Source organism: Ylistrum balloti, unplaced genomic scaffold (genome assembly GCF_031769215.1).
Source record: "Ylistrum balloti isolate Yb309-2 unplaced genomic scaffold, AGI_CSIRO_Ybal_v1 Utg370450, whole genome shotgun sequence".
Classification (NCBI taxonomy): Eukaryota; Metazoa; Mollusca; class Bivalvia; order Pectinida; family Pectinidae; genus Ylistrum; species Ylistrum balloti.
Genome location: NW_026782299.1, coordinates 3,237,098 through 3,259,110, shown reverse-complemented (window position 1 = coordinate 3,259,110; position 22,013 = coordinate 3,237,098). Strand labels below are relative to the sequence as shown.

The window sequence follows — 22,013 nt, the reverse complement described above, 5'->3', positions numbered from 1 at the left end:
AAAAAATGAAATCGTCGCAAACTTGACAGCTTGTAACCTGCTGCTCAACACAACGTTTACTATGCTTTATCTTATACATACATATCTGAACTTCTGACCAATGACTTATTTTTATTCATGAAATACACATCCCATTATTTACATTTTCTTGATTCTTGATATTTTATTCATAAGTTCACCTTTATACACAACATGGTGCTGCAAATGCAAACAACGAGTGTCATTTCCATTTCTATTTGTGATTTTGCAAGGTTTGCTTTTCTGTTTCATTGGTATGAAAACCTTTGAGCGAAAGCTCATTACGACATTAATAGCCGCTCATTCCATTGATATGAAAAAATATGTAAAACGTTTTAACGAACATTTAATTTCGGGCAAATAAATAGTTCACATATATCACACACATATTGCTTTCAGTTCCAAATTAAACTACTGATGTATTCACATGTAATTAAAGTCAATACTCTCTTACATGACAATTAAAACAAGTTCTCTCTCTCTCTCTCTCTCTCTCTCTCTCTCTCTCTCTCTCTCTCTCTCTCTCTCTCTCTCTCTCTCTCTCTCTCTGTCTCTCTCTGTCTCTCTCTCTCTCTCTCTCTGTCTCTCTCTCTCTCTCTCTCTGTCTCTCTCTCTCTTTCAGCAAATTATATTTTCTCTGTATAACGAAAAGAGTGATCTCCCTTTAGTATTTTTTTAACACTGTGTACGTGGGAACGTATGTAGGCAATATTAAATATTTTCACCATTAAAGTAAAGAGTAACCCCCCTCTAGTAGTTGTTTGTTCATGATAGCCTCGTTTAAATTACTTTTTTGATATGATTTACTATTATTCCATCATTGAGAATATTTCAGCAATTCGTATACATTAATCAAATTTTCATCTGTTGAATTCTTAGCTGCATGTTCCGAACATCAATATAATCCAGATTTTTCAATCTGTCTTTGGAATATTTTTAGGTTTTTTTCAAACTATTTTCTTTTGTATATTCTTAGAAATTGCAGATTGCACAAACTACTGGTGAATTTTAGGTACCCGGGGTTATCCTTAACTGGCATGTCAAGTTTTAATTCACTTGAATAGTTGCGCAGTTAAAAGTATATACATTTTTCTTGCCATTCTTCTGCTATTTTCAGATATATCAAAATTACGAAATATATGAAATGGCGCTAATATACCTTGCCATGTAGATTTTCTTTTAATCAAATTTTATTGACCTCAGTGGCTTACTAGTTTTCGAAATGTTATCTCGTAGCATTACAGACGAGCCATAAAGGACCAACAGATTTATGATGCAGTTAATTTATCACCTGGCCTTACTGTATCTGAATATGATTTTGTAGTGCTTTCATCCAGTTTGTCTATTGTACAATCTTATTGGATGAAGTAATATTACAAATATCTTTGACTTTATGTCATTTAGATGTATGTTGGTGAAAGTAGTTGTTATAGACAAAAAATTTGTAAATCTGTATTGGTTTCATAACTTTTTCATGTCCACTTAATTGATTTTTACATTGATCATATGCTTTTTTATTCAGTTATTATTAGTTTTGCATATTACATAACTGTAACAGAGTTTTTTGTGACGTCACTTCAGATAATCAAATGACAGCACACATTTGGAGATTAAAATGTAACAATTAGTGTTAAAAATTAAGTTTGACGTGGAAATGTTCTTTTTCTACCATTTTTTCCTATATTTGATTATGTCATAAAATGATAATAAAAACAGGTCCTTTTGATATGCGATTTATGAATTTTTAATCTTAGCATGCTTAAATATTTACTTATTTCATAAATTCACGTACTAAATAGAAATTAATGATTCAAGATCCCATATTAATGGTTATTGGTTCAAGATATACTCATTTAATATCACATTGCTTAACGTGAAAATAAGCATCTAGATTCTTGCTGTGGCTGATTTTGTCCTTGATTACATTCTGTAATTGTGCGTCCCTGTAAAGGTATCTGTGTCATTGTGTACTGATTCTTCTGAATTTTATTTCAGAATTTAGTTTTTTGCTTTTTTAATGAAACTAATTGAACATATGAAAATTAAGTCAGTAAAAACATAACACAACAGATCAATAAGATAACTTTATAATTTATGTAAAACATATAAATTATTCATCCATGTAAATTAAAAGGTAAATGGGTCCAAATTTAAATAGTTTAAAGAGTTCAATTGCACCAGAGCATATTTAAGGTAAAGAATGGCATAAATTATAACTACAATATCTATTTTCAGGTTGTATCTGCTATACAGACAGAACTATCAGATAAATAGTACAGCATAATAAAACAGCAAGAAAAGCAATAAAGATAAAAGAAATCAACATAACCAGAATTGGTTAATGTCTTTATATGTAATGCTGCTATTCAATAGATTCCTTTGTCGGGAAATCATTATTTTTTGAGGTTATAGCACCGGAGTGGAAATTCATCTTGATTTATTATAAGCTGTAGGGCAATGAAGAAAGGGTCCTACTTCAAACCATACAATAATTGACCTGTTTATTTCAAAGAACTATGGATATGCTAATGTCAAAATTCGTTATCGTGAGGTGTTGTAGGAGTATGGTATCGAGCATACTATTCTTAGTTAAATTAAGTTAAATTTAAAATTATTTTAATTTTTTATTCAATACCCAAGGCCATTTGATGTTATAGTCACATACAAAAGCAATTGGCGTATCAATTATCGATAAAGACGTTTTATCTAAATTTAAAATATCTTCTACGGCATCAAGCATTGAAGGTGAATACATGAGCGGTAGGTCACCTGAGACTCGTATTGTACCAGAGCAGGGCTTATACTCTATAGGCTCAGAATGTGGCACTTGACACATAGGTTTGCATGCCCTTCCGCATGAGTCATATGCAGTGATATAAGCACTGATATCGCCCATATCCGGGTTTTTGACACCAACATATGTCATTTTTGTAGACATGGTGACAGTCTCGTCAACTATAGCATAATCTTTATATCGTCCAGAATAGTCTATACCATCCGATTGAACATATACTCTAGAAGTACGATTATCTGACATTATGCATTTTTCATGTTTTGCTAATTTTAAATCTTCTTTCAACAATAATTTATCCACTACATCTAATTTCATTTGATAGGTTGCTTCTTCAGATGGTCTTTGATAAATGATTTTCACTGGAATAAATGACCAAGCATCTACATCTCGTCTTCCGTCAATGACGAATGTGTTCTGGTAGTCCTTGTGTAGTAAGATGTTGTTCTCGCTAAGAATCTTTTCTACTTTCTTCGATGCTTTTCCAAGACTGCGCTTTTGCCTCCCTGCTTGATTAGTACTTCGCTTTTTTCTTAATAGAATATTACTTAATGGAGAAAAAAACGAAAATCTTGGAGCTTGCAATACACGTTGATTCCTGTTAGAGGTTACTCGTGGGTCTGTCAGACGAAATCCTGTTCTTGAGAGCAGATTTCGTACCATGGACGGATCGGCTGGGACATATCCTATTTGTCTGTTCATAAATGAAAGTGAAAGTTCAGGACTTTCTCTTGGAATACACTGACCATGTACACAGTTAAACATGTTTCTATTTCCACATGCTGGGCAGGAAGGTGGTGGGTCGTATTGAACAAGATCGGCAAAGAAATTGCTATAACAATCAAAGTTTGTTAATGACGGAAATCCATCGACTGGACGGAAACGTTCATGGAACAAACGTGTGGATTGTGGATAATCCCTAGCTGGATCGATTCCTCGGAGAATCTGTCGATATCTAAATCTTGTCCAAATATAATCAATATGGGCGTGAAGGACAAAAAATATAGGATCTGCTGTGGAGGACTCTGAAACCCCCATGGCACCGTCGATATACGAATGAGGACCATTGTGAAGACTTTCTAGACTTAATATGGGCGACGTTGATCCTTCGGTAATCTGGAAAGCATACATCTGTGATAGAATACGATTGATGACTCCTTCTGACATCAGTGATCCATCACTGGCGAGATTTCTAGTCAGTGGTATTCCAAATGTCTGCCATCCTCTAAAAGGACCATTTATAACAACACCATTCCCGTTTCCAAAATACCGTGAACTCCAGATCATAGATCTAGTGGGATTGACCATTTTGTAGTCCATGGAAGAATCCCAGTACGGAATAGATGTACCAAGAGCAGTTTCCACTCTGCAAAATATAGTGGTTATATTGGTTTCAAACAATATGTTCCTTTAATTTAGCTTATGGTCACGATACATACTAAACAACTGGAGTTATTCAACTTTAACATAAATATTCGTGAGGATCAAATTTCGTGGTTTTTCAAAATTGTGCATTTTCGTCATTTGATTTCGCGGATAAAACCTGCTCACGAAATCTACAAGTACTATAATTCCATGTCAGTTTTCGACAACACTGATCAATGGCTAGTTGATTGATTCATATATCATTCCGCATAAGCAATTATGTTGCTCATCAAAAATGCATTCTATGAATGATTGTGAAGCCAAAGAAAGTGAATAAAGAGGTGTTTGAATTTAAGAGAGGAATTGAACTATGGTATGTCATCTGATAGAATACTCACAACAACAAATATAGTCGGTGCCACCCGTAGAAATTAGGCCCTCCGTGTGCTGACCGTGACGCGATTCCTTGATGAAATCCAGCAATAGCGTCAAACCGATTAGGAGACACGTCCTGAAACAAAACAAGATAATGATGCATGTATGGTTTTATCATTATTGTTATTAATTCCATGGTTTTATAAAATGAGTAAAAAGGCTTAAATAAAACAGACTATCAGTTTCTCATTTTATTCTATACTCAAGGTTATCTAATTTCTTTTTTCCCCATTTATGTTTGACAATAGATTAGATCTATATCGATTTTCCTAGATTGTACTTTTGATTTCCACATTTTGACATCCAGCAGCACTGCCCAAGAAGAAAATTTGTTTATATAGTACTATTTTATACTTTATATTCACTGCTGGCTTGTGCTTCTGGGAAAACCGAGGAACAGACCGGTCTGTATTGACGTGGTTATGTCCCTTGGCAAGATATTTCGAAGTGATTTTGCTTTGCATGGCATGCGACGAGTCCATTGTGTGTTGTTCTTTGAAGTAGCCACAAACTATTACAAAGATTCTAGTCTCAAAATGATTCTAGCTGTTCAAGGGGCGATAAACCAAGTAAACAAACTAATAAAGACTGCATGTTATATCTACTATAATGATATATATGTTACTATTTCGTCTTTTGTATATGTTAACCTTTAAAAACAAGTTTTATACACAAAACGACAATTATATAAACGTTTTCGTATAGTTCTCCGTAAATCAAGATACATAGGTAAGAAACAATATCGACAATTTCATGTCCTTTTGTTCTATTTTGAAAGGAATTGACTCCATTTTATCTGTTTGTACGTAAATATATTTTTTTTATTTTGTGATAATTTAAATACCGCGCTTTAAAGGTTCCCTACATTGCTTTCCATTGCTTAATATGTATTGCGAGGGCACCGGATCCGTCATAGTAATTACTATATCGTTATAATAATTTCATCTAGGTGACGTGCTTAGCTATTACTTAGGAAGATGAAAGTACGCTATAAGTATATATATATAATTTAAAAATTGCAAACGTTGACTATCACAATTGACAATAGGAAGTAAGATTTCGACGTTTACCGTTTGCATTTTGAGCCAATTCAATCTCCCAGCAAAGTCGTTCCATTCTCGTAGAGACAGATCACGTACTTCCCTCCTTCGCCTACGTCCTAAACTTAACCTTAGTTGTCTCTTATGGCGATGGTTCCAATGATCCCCGACAATCTTCCTGAACAGTGAACCAACATAGGATAATGTTTCATTGGATACATCATGATGGTACCTGTTCCCAGCAGTAACCCACAGATACTGATTTATACAGAAACTGTTGATATCTTGAGAAGGGAATTCTGTCACGCTGAGATTCCAGGTTTTCTCTAAATAACACGACGATAGCTCATCTGGCATTCTGACTGGCTGTATCAGACAAGTGATTCCTGGTAACTCCATCATGTACCAAAACAAAACAAAAGACACGCTAAACAGCTCCATGCTATTCATGTCGAACACCTAAAATACAGAACAGAACGTATTTTGGAAGCTTCAGAATGATAATACATACATAAAAATAAAAGTGGAACGAAATGATAAAAATTGAAAACCAAGCAACAAAGAAAGACAAACATATTTGACATAATGATAATTTTAAGCAGCCACTAATTAAATGGAGATATGACAAAATAAAATAAGAACAATGAAGAATTTACATAGAAACTCATGAAAAAGTAAAGGGTATAAGACAACGTAAACCTGAGGGGCCACAAACTGTTTCTACGTTTTATGAGAAAACCACAATAATCTTCAAGGTCAGCCGTAGTCACGATATTTAAGTTTTAAACAATGAAGTGCTTCATTTTATGAAAATTGATTTCGTATTGTATTATTCACGTTTACCGTTTTGTTTGAATGATGTGTTATACATTTTGAGTGGTCATAAATTTTATAGCAGTTTTAATAGTATTTTCAAAGAGATTTTGAACCAATCTTCAACACACACTTCTTAAACCATTTCTTCTAATTTTTGAGTTTGGGTTATGATTATGTTGACATGTCGGTATATTCTTGTTTGTTTGTATTGGCTTTTTTTTGTTTTTTGTTTTTTTTTGCTTTTGTTTTTAATCAAGTTATCTATTTATTCAGTTTGTGTGTGTAGATGTGTGTGTAGGTTTTTTTTTTTTTTTTTTTTTTTTACTTAAATACTTCAAATAAATTCGTTTTGATCTAGTGGTATTTTTTTTGCTAAACTATTCTTAGTTACCAAGGCTTAAACTAGGCTTTTAGACTTTTCAAGAAATATTTCAACATTATGGTGTTAGTTATATAATTGTTGACACAAACTCAGGTCCAAAATTTTATAAAGTGACTTTAATATCAGTCAATAACTATCTTGTGGGTTGAAGTATAATACTATATTTCACTTTGTACTTTACCTAGCACAGACGGTGAACTGATAAAAAATGCATTAAACAGTCAACCTTGAGTAGTTAACATTTCTCTGTAACACATGGCGTGGTTTTTGTGTGATATATTCATACCATTGATGGATGACAGGTGTCAATCTTACAATTAATATACGATAATATGTTCACTGAAATAGGATTGACATTGTGACATATGATGGCCTTTGAAATAATTTAAATAATATCTATTCAATCAAAGTATAATGCTCTCTTCTGGCATTGAAAACACGACGTGTTCTAACGAAGTCAATGTCAAAATGCTGATGTACTGTATTAACGAAATCATTTATTCATAATTCAATTGATAAAAAAAAACTATCATGGGGATGTTCAATTATTTAAAACTTCGGATTTCTGAAAGGTATGTTTCCGATTACGGATTTCCTCATTGTTTGTTCAATTTTTACTTATTATTTTATTCCTTTTTATCATCACTGCAATTTTATCTTGAATGTAATGTTACCTGTACCATGTTAGTGAAAGAAAATAACATATTATACTAAATTACAATTTAAGTTTATATCAATCTTTCCTGATCTTATTGTTAGTGGAAGGTTACTATAGATGACATTTTGAAAATACTGATTTTGACCTACATTCACCTCAATAACCCTTCTAAATCATAATTGATTGGCACTTCGATGAATGCGTAATCAAGTGCCGTGTCAAATTGTTCCGATGTGGGTCATGGTTCTGTTTAATATTTTCCATAGGTTTAGCTAATATTCAGGTGTGTGACCTTATGAACAGAGGATCATCCAATAGATGAACTTGGTGATATTAACACCATTACAACGACAATAATTCATTTAATATTTAAGACAGATACACAGAAATATTCTAAAGTGAATATATCCGTAAGTGCTGTTAATGCAAAATAGCAACTGAAAAAAATTATGAAGAAATGAAATGTTCTTCAAATGTCAAGTACATTTTCAATCAACAATCGAATACATTTGAGATATGATATGATATTGGCCTGTGATTTGCACTAATATAAAATATGTAGAATCCGATATGTATCATGTTATCCTTTTGGCAATAAATGTTTTCTTTGGGCAAAGAATAAGATATAGGACAATGCATTGCTTTACATGAATGCAATAGCAGGTGAGAGCAATCAGAAAATATTCTGGTGAAATATTATATGTCTATGGGTGAAACAGATTTCGCATATCACTTCAAAAATAAGTGTCATTCAAAGCGAAATCCAATCAACCGGCAAGTAGAAAGCCATAAACTCAAATGATTCTGTTAATCAATGTTTGATAAAAGATCTGTGAACATAAACACATGTTCTTCAACTGAATTTACATTGCTAATGATATTTCAGTCTTAATATGTACTAGACTTCACCTGCCTAGCGGCGACACAAGGTATTTTTTCAAACAAAGAAGTTCTCTAGTTTTAAAGACACGATCGTATGCTAGATCTAGATGTGTTTGCTGTGACACTGATAAAACTAACAAGCATTCTTAACAAAACACGTATCATATAATGGTTTGTAGAACTTCCGTTTTGTTTCATGCATTCTCGTATAAATCATAGTAGTTTAGTTTTAACGCCTTATATTGAAATCAAAGACATCAGGAAAATACCAACATGTCAGCATGATCATAATCCAAACTCAAATTCAATAGTAGTGGGGCTTAATATGAACAAAAGAAAGATTTACACGACTCCTGAAAAAGTTTAAGAAGAATAAGACCAGGTGTTCCGAAACAATAAGCGTCTTCTGCTCCATCGACGACACCCGATACACAAATCTTTGTCAACTCAATTAGGTAATTACCCCTTCTAAAAATCAGAAGGCACACAACAATAAAATGTAATGAGCATCAAACACGTCCATCTTCATATTGCATAAAGAAAATATTATTTTTCCTCAATGAGATCTGTATGACGAATATTCCATTTTTTGAACCTACTTACTCTAACTCAGCGATGAAACTAGGATAAAATATGGTAAATCATGAAAAAAGTATAGGGAAAAAAAGACAAGGTGTTCCTTGAGGGCAAGTTTTTTCCGGTTCGTTGATTATACGAGCTATGTAAATTGCGGTCATTCCGAGTAGGTAATGTCACGCTTCCAAAGGTTAAAAAAAGTCAACGGAACTGCTTTGCATACGAACTTGCATCAAACACGTCAAACTTCATAGCTCACAAGGAAATCGAATTTTTGAAGACGTTTTTCTTTACGCTTGAGGTCAAGTTTAAGATATAACTCTTTCATAGATAGTTTGGTAATAAAATCGTATTCAATAATGCAATGTTTATTGCTTGTATGTAAGTTTTTTTTTATTTTAATAGGAACATTTAGCGAAAATGAAGAGGAAGCAATTACATAAAAAAGGTATTTTACGTAATTCCCACGCAATCAAAATTAAGTTAAATTATAATGCTTCGCATATTTATTTCAAAGCCTTTTCACTTCTAGTTAACTCGTAGTTTGAATATATTTCTCACTATTTCGGGGCTGAATATTCAATTGTACATATATTACCGTTGACAATCTAGAACAATAACGATTTCTTGATGGTGAATCCTTATCCTTTGGTATTTTTCTTTCATTGATATTTTTCTTTCGTTGATATCTTATGAAATATTATTGAATAATATTTATATAACAAGTTGTTTTATTGTTGTGATGTTAAAATTATTTATGTTTCTCTGATAAGCTTAACTATACTGAAGAAACAATATCCGTGAGTGTCATTCAAAAGTTTTGTGGTTTACTAATTAAAATGAAACCGGTAACCGCAGTCATAAAATGACCTCAAAATAGCTGAATGGCTTATGTGTCTCGGAGCATGAAAAAACGATTATTTAACTTTTTTATGCATCGACCACCATTATATCATCATATCATATCCAAGTATGATGCTTGTTCAATAAAGGTTTTCGTGTGTTATTTCCGGGAAATTGATAAGCTGAATGACAAGCAGTAAATAAATTTACATTTAATCACCTGATGTCATTGATGCAGGAAGTATATGACATTATGTCAAAGGATAATGCATGTATGGTGTAAGCGTTGATAATTATATATCGTTGTTCAAAATCATGTACATACAATATCATGGTTTTGATTATTTTGTGCATCACATTATGCAGTACGGAAATGCTAAAAGTACAATATCACTTAATAAGTCAGAATAAAAACGCCTATATAAAATAAGGAATTTATAGCATTTTGTTCAAATAATATTTTACTGGTCGATTTGCTGTTTACATTTCAGTCAAATTTATGATTTTATCCTATTCAAGTTTTCCCTAGTATTTATTATTACGCTCAGATTGACTTGATTTCCTTTCAATGATGGCTCGGATAAATCCATTATTGCATAGTTGTGCATTATGAAATGGTGATGAATAATCTTTCAATCATCTTTTGTAAACAAGACAACAGGATCTATGTTCTACTGGTAACTTGCAGTATGCATATATATATGCAAAACGTAACGTCTTTCTTCTTTTGTCAAAAATCATTTTTATTTATAATTTACTCGCATCTCGTCAAATCAAGTTTTTTCTATATATATATATATATATTGAGCACACATATTTGTCTAAAGAACAAAATCTTGAATATAAATAGAGATTGCAATAAATGTCAGCTAACATCTGGAAATCAACATTGATACAAAAGGATTTTCTTTGTTATTCACTCTACAGACATAGATATATAATAGGTACATAGAAACAAGTTAAATGTATATTTTGATATATATTAATTTTGAATTCGGCTTAAAGTTCTCCGAATAACAAATAAAGGTACTTACAACACGGATTCTGTTAAGTGTCTTCTGTAGCTATGGACGTCCAATGATTGGAATAATATATATATACATGCGCAATGGATTATATACTCCAATTATCACATGCCAAGTCCCTGTCTGTCGTGACTGACAGTAGGTGTTAAATATGTCACATCCAATACGTTTACTGTGACGCTAAACTAATGATACACTAGTTTTTAGTCAAAGTGGAAACCTTCGGTATATTTGATTATAAAATCTTTGCGGTTTTGTGAGATTTTTTATTTTGACTAGCCCTCTCTGCAAACTGACATGTTGCTTGCATAATTAATCGGGTCATAGAGTCCGTTTCCCCTCGTGACGTATATTCTCAAGTATTCTGCATCGTCGATATGCAAACAAACCAGTGTAAGAAAATAACACGTATGTCTTCTTTTGTAAGAACGTATAAATGGCAAATCGTTGCGAGTTTAGAAGTTTCCGCATATGACAGTAATTTCAGGAAAACTGTCACGAATCCAAATGCAATTTAGATTTATATATTACGTTATTCGCCATTTCTATTACACATATTCAAACACTATTTTCATTTTTTTGTGATTTGTGGGAAAAGATAAGAAAAATGTTATTATTGTTATGTATAAAAAAAATGTAAAATTTAAATTGTGTTAAACAGACTTGTTTTCCACCGGTTTCATCCTGTTTTTTCCAAAATTATATAAAAAAAGTTTGAAGTTTAAGAAAAAATATATAGTTTTGCATATTCTATATCTGATATGAATAAAAGGATATAAACATTTCAGTAAATACTTTGACATATTCAGTTCCATGCCAAACGTGTTTCTAAGTATCACATTTCTATCCATAATCTGTATGGAAAACTCACACATTTGGATCCATCAAAAAATGGTTTCCATATCCTTTCAGATAAATGAGTCATATGGTCAAGAAATTAAAGAATCACCTTGTGACCATGTCACAGTTATAGAATATGACCAACAATTGAAAACAATAATCTGCTTACAGTAAATTAATATATATAACGGAACAGTTAAGTTTCAAATTACAAGGGAAATATGTATGTTTAATGGTGGGGATTTCAGTGTATATTATCTTGATTTAATATCTAATTGCAAACGACACTAAGGTCTAGAATATCGCCCCAGTTTTGATAAACTTGACGAAATATTTCAAGCATCTGAAGCCAGCTACATGGTATATATATTAATGTATAAATTATTCACCGTCAGAATGACTGTTCCATTGATCTGATTGCACATACGATAATAAATAACTTCAAATCAAGTCATGTAATGCATAAGTAATAAATGTGAGTACGGATGAACTACCTTTTTTGTTATGTCATTTACTGTCTTTTTAGATGTAGTTGTATAAGGCTTATGATTAAAACATTAAAGGATACATGTGGCTAAACTGATTAGAAGATAAATACCCCCCCCCCTCTCTCTCTCTCTCTCTCTCTCTCTCTCTCTCTCTCTCTCTCTCTCTCTCTCTCTCTTTCTCTCTTTAGGAAAATATAATTGCAGGTAATTTAAACCGAATTTTCGCTTTTGTGGCCAAGATATAATGTTTGTTAAATAAACACATGTGTTGATTTCCATTTGTGTGTTGATTTCAATTTTCTTTGATAAAAAATGTAAGCTATCTAAACAGTTATAAACTATTTAATGACATGACATAATAATTCGACTTCGTCCATTGTAAACACTTCAGAGAATATGATTATATCGGGTGTTTTATCAATCCGCTTTGTTTTTATGTTGCTTGTCACTACTGTATATTAATATTTCTCATGATGACGTCTTAATGTTACGACGTAATGGGCTGTATCATAATAACGGTTTTGCTATGTGATGACCAATGCTCTCTGCCATCTAGCACAAATCAAGTACGTTATCATAAAAATGTAAATGTCAATCCTATATGCTGTTGCATACGGAATTAAATGAAATTTGAAATTGTGAAATAAACATCATCAAGTCTGTTTCTGTATAGGAATATACATTTTACCTGTCAATGGCGAGGTTTCTTAATAGATTTAACGTGTGGCAGTGTTTGGCTTCTGTTCACAGTGGCACATGCATGACATGATATTTTCCGTCATAGTCAAAATACTGAAACCAGCTAAATACTGATACATTTTTTAAAATAGTACATTTAATACAGTATATGAATGCAGATAAACCCAAATATATTTCTTACGTGTCTCAGATACTAGGGATAAAGTACAAATTATGGTAATTGCTACTAATTTAAAGGAAATTAGTTTTTAGTGTCACAGAATGACTAATAACACATTTACACGCTTCCTTGTAATCACTGATGAATAATACAAGAACATGATAGTATAATTATCTTATTACATATGTGTCTTTTGTACACAAACTGTATTAAATGAAAGGATATGATAATTTGTAGTTCTTATAAAATCTGTACTTGCCAAAAACATGTAGAAGACATTATACTGTCGATTGTCACCATTTACGGCGATAAGAATTATTGCATATCTTTACCAAACAGATTACTTATCTTAGGTGTTCAACGCTATAAGGTTAACACTAATTCCTTTACATGTCTATATCAACATTAAATACTCAATTAAATATAAACTAAGTAATTTTACTGACAATGATATCAGTATGAAATCGTTAATGCCTAAGTGTAATTTGTAGGAAAATATACAACATGGATTGGATAAATGCAGACGCTCCTTTGTTAGCTTAATTTCTGTTTTGTCTCCAACATTTAAGTGCAAATGAACTCTCTCCTGTGCTTTGGATTTGACACGAATAAATAACAAACTGTACACTCACTGACTTTAGATAAGGCCTATTGGGACAATATTTTGCAGAATGGCACCGTTAAATTCTTTAGTGCTCCTATTTTTTTCTGGATTATTTAGCGTTGTGTTAACAACTCTTTTGAAGGAGAAACGAATATTGCTAAGTGATCCAAATTATCTACAGCAGGAGCTCCACCAAATACAGGTGAAACTGCAGGATTATGAGGCTACTAAAAACCAAATATCCGATCTACTTTCTAAAATAACTTCGCAAGAGACTGATATATTGTCACTGCAGTCTAAACTAGCAGATGCTGAAATGGAAGTTTCCACACTCAAACAGAACTTTGACACAACACAAAAATCTGTTTCAACGCTACAGTCTGAACTTTCAGTGAAAAATTCCGAAATTGTTCAGCTACAGACAACGGTTAGTAATCAAGAACATGAATTGTCAGTCCTTCAGTCAACAATTACAGCACAAGGATCTAATTTGACTTCCATTCGATCTGAACTCTCTGCTGATAAATCACATATAGTTTCTCTTGAAGCAAATGTCTCTACAAGTTTGTCGCAGATGTCTGGAAAACTTTCGGGTCAGGAAACGGAGATAACATACTTGAAGTCACAAATTCAACATAATCCAGGTACGATATACTTATCATATTGTAGAACCGTTGATTTTCGCGAAGTGTTAGAATTAGTATTATTAGATGTATTACGTCATATTTTCACACGAAAACAAGTTTCCGCGACTTTCTTTTCAAAAGTGACGAAAATTAAGCCTCACACTAATAAGACTGATAGTCGATTAATGATGATGTTAGGAGAGGGATAGCATGGCTGAATGTGTATGTTGTTATGCAGATAACACAGGAACAGTATACACCCGCTGGGGGAGAAGAGATTGTCCCGCAGATAATGGAACACATCTGGTTTACTCAGGTAACAATGTTTAATCAAATTTATTAATCTTATCAGCTATAAAGCATCTATATATATCTACATACTGATATGCTGAATACACTTCCGATCTTTTCTGAGAAAAGAGACAGACTGCAGATTGCATGCAAATATCAACAAAAATGTAGCTAATTAGTTATCTTGAAATATGCTTTGTTGAGGTATATAAAGAAAAAGTTCTAATTGTAACGGAGACCGTTACACAAGCCCCAGAACTATCCCTCCTATCGCAAAGTGATGTTAAATAAAGTAGATATAATGCTACTCAATAACGGCAGTCATGCATGACTCAGGTAAACCAGTGACCAGTCAACTAACTCTTTTCAAGTTTCAAAGTTAAATAGTTTTAGCAGACGTCACTCCTCCCCCAATCCCAATCCCCGTCCCGTGGCGGCCACCTTGGGAATCACATCCGAAAACCTGAGGTGCATAACCAGACTAACCATGTATCCAACGTTTCAAGATATTCCAGTGAGTAGGTTTCTGAGATTAATTTCGGAACAAATGGCGGAAGGATTGAATGACGAGAATATAAAAATAATATTTAAATAAGTATCTTGTTATAATACTAATTGCTGTGTTAATGACTTGAGCGAATATACAACAATTGATCCTAGAACATATTGATTAAAGTAGAACATCCGATGGTTTTACTATAAACTAGTGAATACTTTAATCATTTATAAAACTCATTTCCCAGCACACATTTTTTTTTCTTTTTCCACCATGACCGCTACATCAAGTGTCCTCCGACCCCTTTGCCAATAAAAGGATATCTTTAAAATTTCATGTCCTAGTCACAGCTGCATTTTAAATACACTGATATCTGTATATACATATAAACGGGCAGTTTGAAGAGCGGAAAACGGATTAAAAATATATGTCTTCAACTTCTGAATAAAATGCTAAGTTCATGCAGTAAATTAAATTTTAATATTCAGTTTTCAAATACGTAGGAATTTGAATCAGTCACTCTGAATATGTGATTTTTACTAATTTGGAGTCACATATTATATACTCCTTGTTTAGAAACATGAAATTTAGTGTAATTAAGTTTATTGTAGGGTATATTTGTATGCAGTTTTTGTGTCCGGTCCACTGTAGGATACGCCGGAGGTTCCAACTCTGCAAAAAGCGGTGGTGCGGCTGATATGATGTGTCTACCAAATAATCCGACATGGGGACCTCACAAAGAAACCCCGCCTTACAACCCCGCCTACATGTATGGAGCTGAGTATGAGGACGCGCTTCTGTTCAGCATGCCTAACCAGGATGAGGATGTTCCATGCGCCGTTTGCAGAAGTTCCTACCACTCAACATCAATCATGATACCAGCACGAGAGCAGTGCTACCCGGACTGGGTGGAAGCCTATCATGGTGTGCTGTCTGCCGGAAGCAACGGTTCTCCAAGTCCCACTCAGTTCATATGTGTCGATGGAAATCCGCAAGCGCTGACAGGTGGTGCTATCAATAACAGCGAAGGACGGCTACTTTACCAAGTCAGAACAGTGTGTGGTTCCTTACAATGCCCGCCATATGAGAACGACAAGGTTCTCTCATGTGTCGTCTGCTTAAAGTAAATTCAGAAACAAAACTCACATAGATATAGTTTTTTAAGCTTGATAATGTATGAAAATTACATTTGATTGTTTTAATTTGTATGGAAAAAGAAAAAAAATATGAAATCCATGTTAATTGTTTTTGTAATTCAATGACTTAACACTTTCTCCTACACCTACTGGCCCAAGCAGTCTTATCTTACTATTAATTCTATTCAGTAAAATGGATAACAATTCAATACTTTTTGTCACATAATTGATTTTTCAAGCATTATAGTAGAAAGTGGACATTTCTACGTCATACCTGTAATCTGCAAATGAGTGACGCCATTTTCATTATTAATATTTACGTCACAATAAGCTAAATTAAACATATATATTATGCAAAAACATAACATGTGTATATTCACTGAATAAGAAAACAACCACGATAAATATATTTCCATAAGCCATAGGCGAAACGGAAACGGATTTGCGATCTTTTTTATTATGCGATCAATTATGTTGAAAAAAAATACAGAAAACGTTTATTTACATGTCGAATCATATGATATCTATATCGCCAATGTGACGTCACAGAGTAATATGCACTTTTGTATCATCATTTCAGCATTTAGTCTTAACGTCAAAATAGATCATATAACATGAGTTCATACGCTATAATCACGGTTGTGTATGAGTGTATATCTTATTTAGATAAACGGGCGTTCACCTTATCTTCGAAAAACCGTAATGCCGATTTACCTGTGATATGACGAGATTTATTGATGTAGGTATAGATCTGTAATTAGTGCACTATAAACAGCAATTATCATCTACAGGAAATCGTCAATTGTATGTCAGGGTTTATCACTCACCTTGTCTTTGTTATTGACAGCTTAAACTGTATTCTCATCTTATTATATGTATAAATTCAAAAAAATCCGTTCTATATATCTAATTACTTCCATTCCTTTCAAGAGTTCATGTTGATGAACCCAAATGTAACATAATATTCTGCAGTGCAATGCGATTGCATATTAAACACAGTAGAACACATTATAGTTGAATGAATTTACAATTCAAAATTACGTTCAAAATACTTGACATTTATGCAGATATATGAGTCTTCTTCTTTTAACTAACAAATATAATTTATGCACAAATAAATAGGACTTCAGTCAATGCATAACATAACATTTTTTACGATCAAAAATGACATTAATTCCTGTTCTTTACTTAATAAACAAATGTACATATGAAGGTCAGCATTCATCTCCTATATACAATGGTCGTTTAACTGCCACGTTTTACTAAATGAAGCGATGTTATTTGTAATATCGCCAGTAGCCATCAACATATCATTATAAGGTTCGTTGTCATAAGTTCCCAGCAGACCACCAGTCTTTCCAAAGTACCATCCACTGAGAAAAAAGTAGTATGACTCTGTTTGACGGTTATATTTCAAACTGAACCCATTTCCGGCTATAATTAATTCATCCCCGAATTTTGTGACGTAGATATCATGACTGTGGTATGGAATATGGATCAAGGCACCATCGATGCGGACCTGTTTTAAAAATTCGCATATATTATTGATAATATAATGTATAATATAGAGATGTGACAAAACCAAGCATGTCCTAGTAGGTAATGATTACTAGAGTAACAAGTAAAAATCATACCAACAGTAAATTATCGATTACTTTTCCAGAGAAAGGATATGAATACAACACATAAAAAGGGAGAGGAGAAAAAATTGTGAATGGTTTTCATTCGACGTAATGTTTCAACATGAATTAATGTGTTATGTAGTGGAAATCTTAACATTTAATAACACCGGAACGCTTTGCATAATCTTAACCACAAGTAAACTGTGGAAAACCGTGGAGTGAAATTTAGTGAATATAAGATTTAAAATATTGATAGTTATAAAATGTCTGCGAGACATGAATGCCTCCGTTCCAATGCATACTAGTTTCATGAATTTTAGAAGTTAACAAACGTCATCTTTGACCCTATCATCCTGACCGATGACAACCTGAACAAGAAGGAGTAGAAAATGGTGTTTTGATTTTAAGGATAAATGTTGAGAGGTTCTCTAGATATAACACTGATTCTGAATGGAACGCTACGTGACGTATCAAGAATAAAAATAGTAGTGACGTTTATGAAAAATATAACGTGCCCAATAAAGTGAAATGAATGCAAATGGAACGATTTGCATGCGAGACACTTACCTGCTTTCGAGGAGAGAGATGAATGGTATGCATTTGTGTCGAGATAACAAATTTCGTTCTCTTTTTATCCAGTACTTCCATGACAACAGAAAAGTTTCCATCAGTCAAGTCTCCTGCTAAAAGGAAGTTACAAGCGCCTTCGACTGTATACACTGTTCCGTCAAACGTTTTGATGACTCCATTCGATATCGAAGCAGAAGCTGTGATACAAAATCATAGTCTCAAATATGTTTAAAACATTTTATCAAATCATTATTCAAGTGCAACTAATTCACAAAGACATATGCAGTTTGGACACCATCATTTTAGTAAAGTTTCAGTTTGAAACCTTCGTAAGCTTTACGATACCCTCTTGAATTCCTTCAAATAGTTTTTTCTTGTTCTCCATCCATATTTTTTTCATTGACCGTGCATTAAAAACCCATCTATATAGGATATCCAGCGAAAATATGAGTAGTTTGAAAGAAATTATTTTTCTGATCATTGTTTTAACAGTTATGAAAACGTCATCGGTTAAAAAACGATTTGTTGTATAAGTAATGAAGATGAAAATTCATATTGGTACCTGTAAATGGCGGGATCCAGGATTTTATACCAGCGACAAGGATGTTATGTACCATCGACGCTGTTTCTCTCAAGGACTCTACCGATGACGTCAGTCCTGTGACGTAATTCTTGAAGTTAACGTTGGGTAGAGATCTCAACGATTCCAAATCGATGGGTACGTATATTTCTGTCTCGTGGAAACCGTTGTTTGCGTCATACATAATAACACCTGTCGATTTTAAGTCATCAATAACACGACTTAGATGTTCTGACGTCATTATGACGTTGGATTCGGTGATGCTGGAAATGGTATCAATAACTGTTATGACATTACTCCATTTGCGGAGGAACGCTGTATATTTATAATCAATGAGATCTGTCATGGTTAAGGCCGTTTCTGAAAGAAAGAGATTATTCAGTTTGAGATATATAATCAGGGTTTAGAAACTTTTAATATTGCAAATAGTATCATCATAGACTCAAAACTATGAGTCCAACTTTGATGGTAACGTATTTTTTATTATGATCCTTAACCAGGAACTGTTACTACTAAAAACTGTCGGCTTGATAATAATACATAATCAATAAAAAAAAAAAACAAAAAAAAAACAACTTGAATTCGTATAATCTTACATGTTTTATTCAGTTATTTTTTTCTCTCTCTCCTGAAGTCACTTAAATGTTTTGTAATTTCATGGTTAGTGTAACAATGTGACGTCATAATATTACCTCTGACGTAATCGAAGTGTTGCAATACCGAGATAGAGTCATTTAGCAGTCTGTCGTTTAATAGGTAAATCTGCGTTGCCAGTTTTTGCCCAAGTTTCTGTTGCATTGCCTAACAATTGTAGACAATAAAACAAAACGATGAAGAATTAGAATGAAATCATCGACCAATCACACAATTACTGAATCAATTCTAGACATTATGAAACAGGGACTGAGATAATATTTCATCTGATGTCAGTAAAAAAGATTTCAGCACAGGTCACAAGATTCATCATGTACAGTGAATCATTAGAATTAAATGGAATCAAGAAGTTTGAATCAACATAATTTCTCCTAATGAATATAGAGAAAGACGAAAAGAAGGGTGAAATAGCGACACACTCATCCATAAAATATGATTACGTGAAAACTAGTTGGTGATGCAAACACTGTAACGTGACTGAATAAATTTAAGAATGCATTTTACCGCAATTTTAGGAATAAGTCAGGCAAACCAATATATTTTGGATTAAAACTGTGATAACTAAATTCGTGTTTTCAATTTACATAATAAGAACTTACCGTGCACTTTTTATCTACGTGTCCGGGTGTCGCAAATCACAATATCTTTATCGCAATTTAGAGACAACAGATTTCTAAAACCATCAATTAATGATCAATTATCGACAAGGGGTGACTTTTATTTTCCAAACCTCTAGTACTGCATATCCTGACTCAATATCAACGTCAACAATATCCTTCCATGAAACATGCTTCGACGCAGAAGTATCCATCAAGTCAGCAATCCTGCCTACACTGGTCATTGCTGTGTCGTAGTGTTGACTTAAATGGAAAATGATGTCATGAAGATGAAAATCGGATCAACAGAGTCCTATGATATTTCTGTTGTATTAATAATAAATTTTGCATTCCTTCAGCAAGTGAAAAGAAATTTATTTCCCACAGACATATAAGCCCTTTAAATGTCACTTATATGTCCATTAATAAAAGTATCAGACGGGTGCAAAATTATTCCAACACTGTTGTATGGAACTTCACAGTATATATATATTTTGGTATACTTGTGAATCAATGTATAAGTTATCATTTATTGGTTGTTTCATAGCTCTAAACTTTTCTCTCAGTTGAAGAATTGTGTCTGTGTTTACTTGTGAATTTCTTTTTCAATTTTATTTATTTATTATTTGTTTACTTCAAAAAGACATATCGTCTTCATTATTTCAAGAATTTTCGAGAATTAGAAATTAGTATATATTAACGCAAAGTATACGTACTATGTCGTGACATATAAAAGAGAAGCCATTTCGTTATTGTTGTAATGTTGATTACAGCAATTATTTCTTACTTACGATATATGATTAAGAATAAACTCTACAGTTTCCTGGTTAAAGTGTTCATCTTCAATTAGATAGTCCCAGTCAATAGTACTCTTCACAGCAGTAATGCTTTCTTTCATCTCAAGCATTTTATTAGCACACATCATCAATATTGGTGTTAGTTCTGCCAAAATGTGCCTTCTAATACTATTATATTTTGAATCGATTTCCGCAGTAACGGAGTTTCCTATAACTCGAAATGGCACGGATATCTTAAAATTCGAGGGCAGCTGCAATCCATAGGCCTGAAAATAAATATGACAATATATATAAATATATATATACATATATCAAATTAATCTTTTCGCGGCAAAGTCTGCTAGCTTATTAACTTGGCTAATCAAATTTCAGCGGATTATCGCTATAATAAGACTACCGCTGAATATCAAGGTTTACATTAATAATAGTAAACAATCTACAGTACAACTTGCCATAACGTTTTTAAAGTGTGAAGATAAACAGTGTTACGTTCTACATTAGCAAGGCTAAAATTGATCAAATTATTACTGATCGCACATTTAAAAAAAAAAAAAATGCTTTTACCGTGATATCTGGAAAGAGGTCACGTCTCCAGTTTATTCTAGTTTTGATAATCCTGGAAGAGTGTAGACTCGTTGTCACAGATAGATCGTTTATTTTTCCTGTGAGATATTCGCTGTCCACGGCAGCTCTCATATAACTATCGTTGATGAAATACAGTTCAAGGGAAATAACTCTTGGTGGAATTTCTGAAAAGGCAATTGTAAATCCAACCATGAATCACGTGACCATGAAATAAAAGTATTTCAAAATGAAAGTTTCCAATTATAAATAAAAACTTTATTTATTTTACCTGGTTTTCATATAGTGCAGCAAATTAAACGTCAAAAACCTCTCTCTCTCTGATTACAATCAAATGTTTTTGATAACAATGATTACATGAAACAATATCCACAAAAATATCAAAGTCAAAATAAATAATCAAAGTGGACCAGTTGTTTGATACATTTTTCGTCTATTACT

At 32.9% G+C, this 22,013-nt stretch overlaps 2 protein-coding genes across 2 annotated transcripts; both read right to left on the bottom strand.

Annotated features, from left to right (window-relative positions):
- Nucleotides 1-2,629: 2,629 nt before the first annotated feature.
- Nucleotides 2,630-6,048, bottom strand: LOC132554980 (tyrosinase-like protein 1). Its single transcript, XM_060219308.1, has 3 exons — nt 5,680-6,048; nt 4,573-4,685; nt 2,630-4,175 (listed from the first exon to the last, which is right to left on the bottom strand). The coding sequence occupies exons 1-3, from the start codon at nt 6,046-6,048 to the stop codon at nt 2,630-2,632; spliced, it is 2,028 nt and encodes a 675-aa protein (XP_060075291.1).
- Nucleotides 6,049-17,390: 11,342 nt separating this feature from the next.
- On the bottom strand, nt 17,391-19,747 carry LOC132555054 (apolipophorin-like). The gene is made up of 4 exons (XM_060219394.1): nt 19,636-19,747; nt 18,926-19,303; nt 18,361-18,560; nt 17,391-17,690 (listed from the first exon to the last, which is right to left on the bottom strand). Exons 1-4 carry the CDS (start codon nt 19,739-19,741, stop codon nt 17,400-17,402), a joined length of 975 nt encoding a protein of 324 aa, XP_060075377.1. The 5' UTR covers nt 19,742-19,747; the 3' UTR covers nt 17,391-17,399.
- Between the last annotated feature and the right edge of the window lie 2,266 nt (nt 19,748-22,013).

What these genes read in the sequence shown, in the direction of transcription:
- LOC132554980 (XM_060219308.1), bottom strand. Translation starts at nt 6,048, where the DNA reads ATGGAGTTACCAGGAATCACTTGTCTGATACAGCCAGTCAGAATGCCA. An exon ending in ATTGGCTCAAAATGCAAACG is followed by an intron (nt 4,686 to 5,679) that starts GTAAACGTCGAA and finishes GTTTTGTTTCAG; the next exon opens with GACGTGTCTCCTAATCGGTT. An exon ending in CACCGACTATATTTGTTGTT is followed by an intron (nt 4,176 to 4,572) that starts GTGAGTATTCTA and finishes TATATTTTGCAG; the next exon opens with AGTGGAAACTGCTCTTGGTA.
- LOC132555054 (XM_060219394.1), bottom strand. Translation starts at nt 19,741, where the DNA reads ATGCAACAGAAACTTGGGCAAAAACTGGCAACGCAGATTTACCTATTA. An exon ending in ACACTTCGATTACGTCAGAG is followed by an intron (nt 19,304 to 19,635) that starts GTAATATTATGA and finishes TCTTTCTTTCAG; the next exon opens with AAACGGCCTTAACCATGACA. An exon ending in CTGGATCCCGCCATTTACAG is followed by an intron (nt 18,561 to 18,925) that starts GTACCAATATGA and finishes TTTGTATCACAG; the next exon opens with CTTCTGCTTCGATATCGAAT.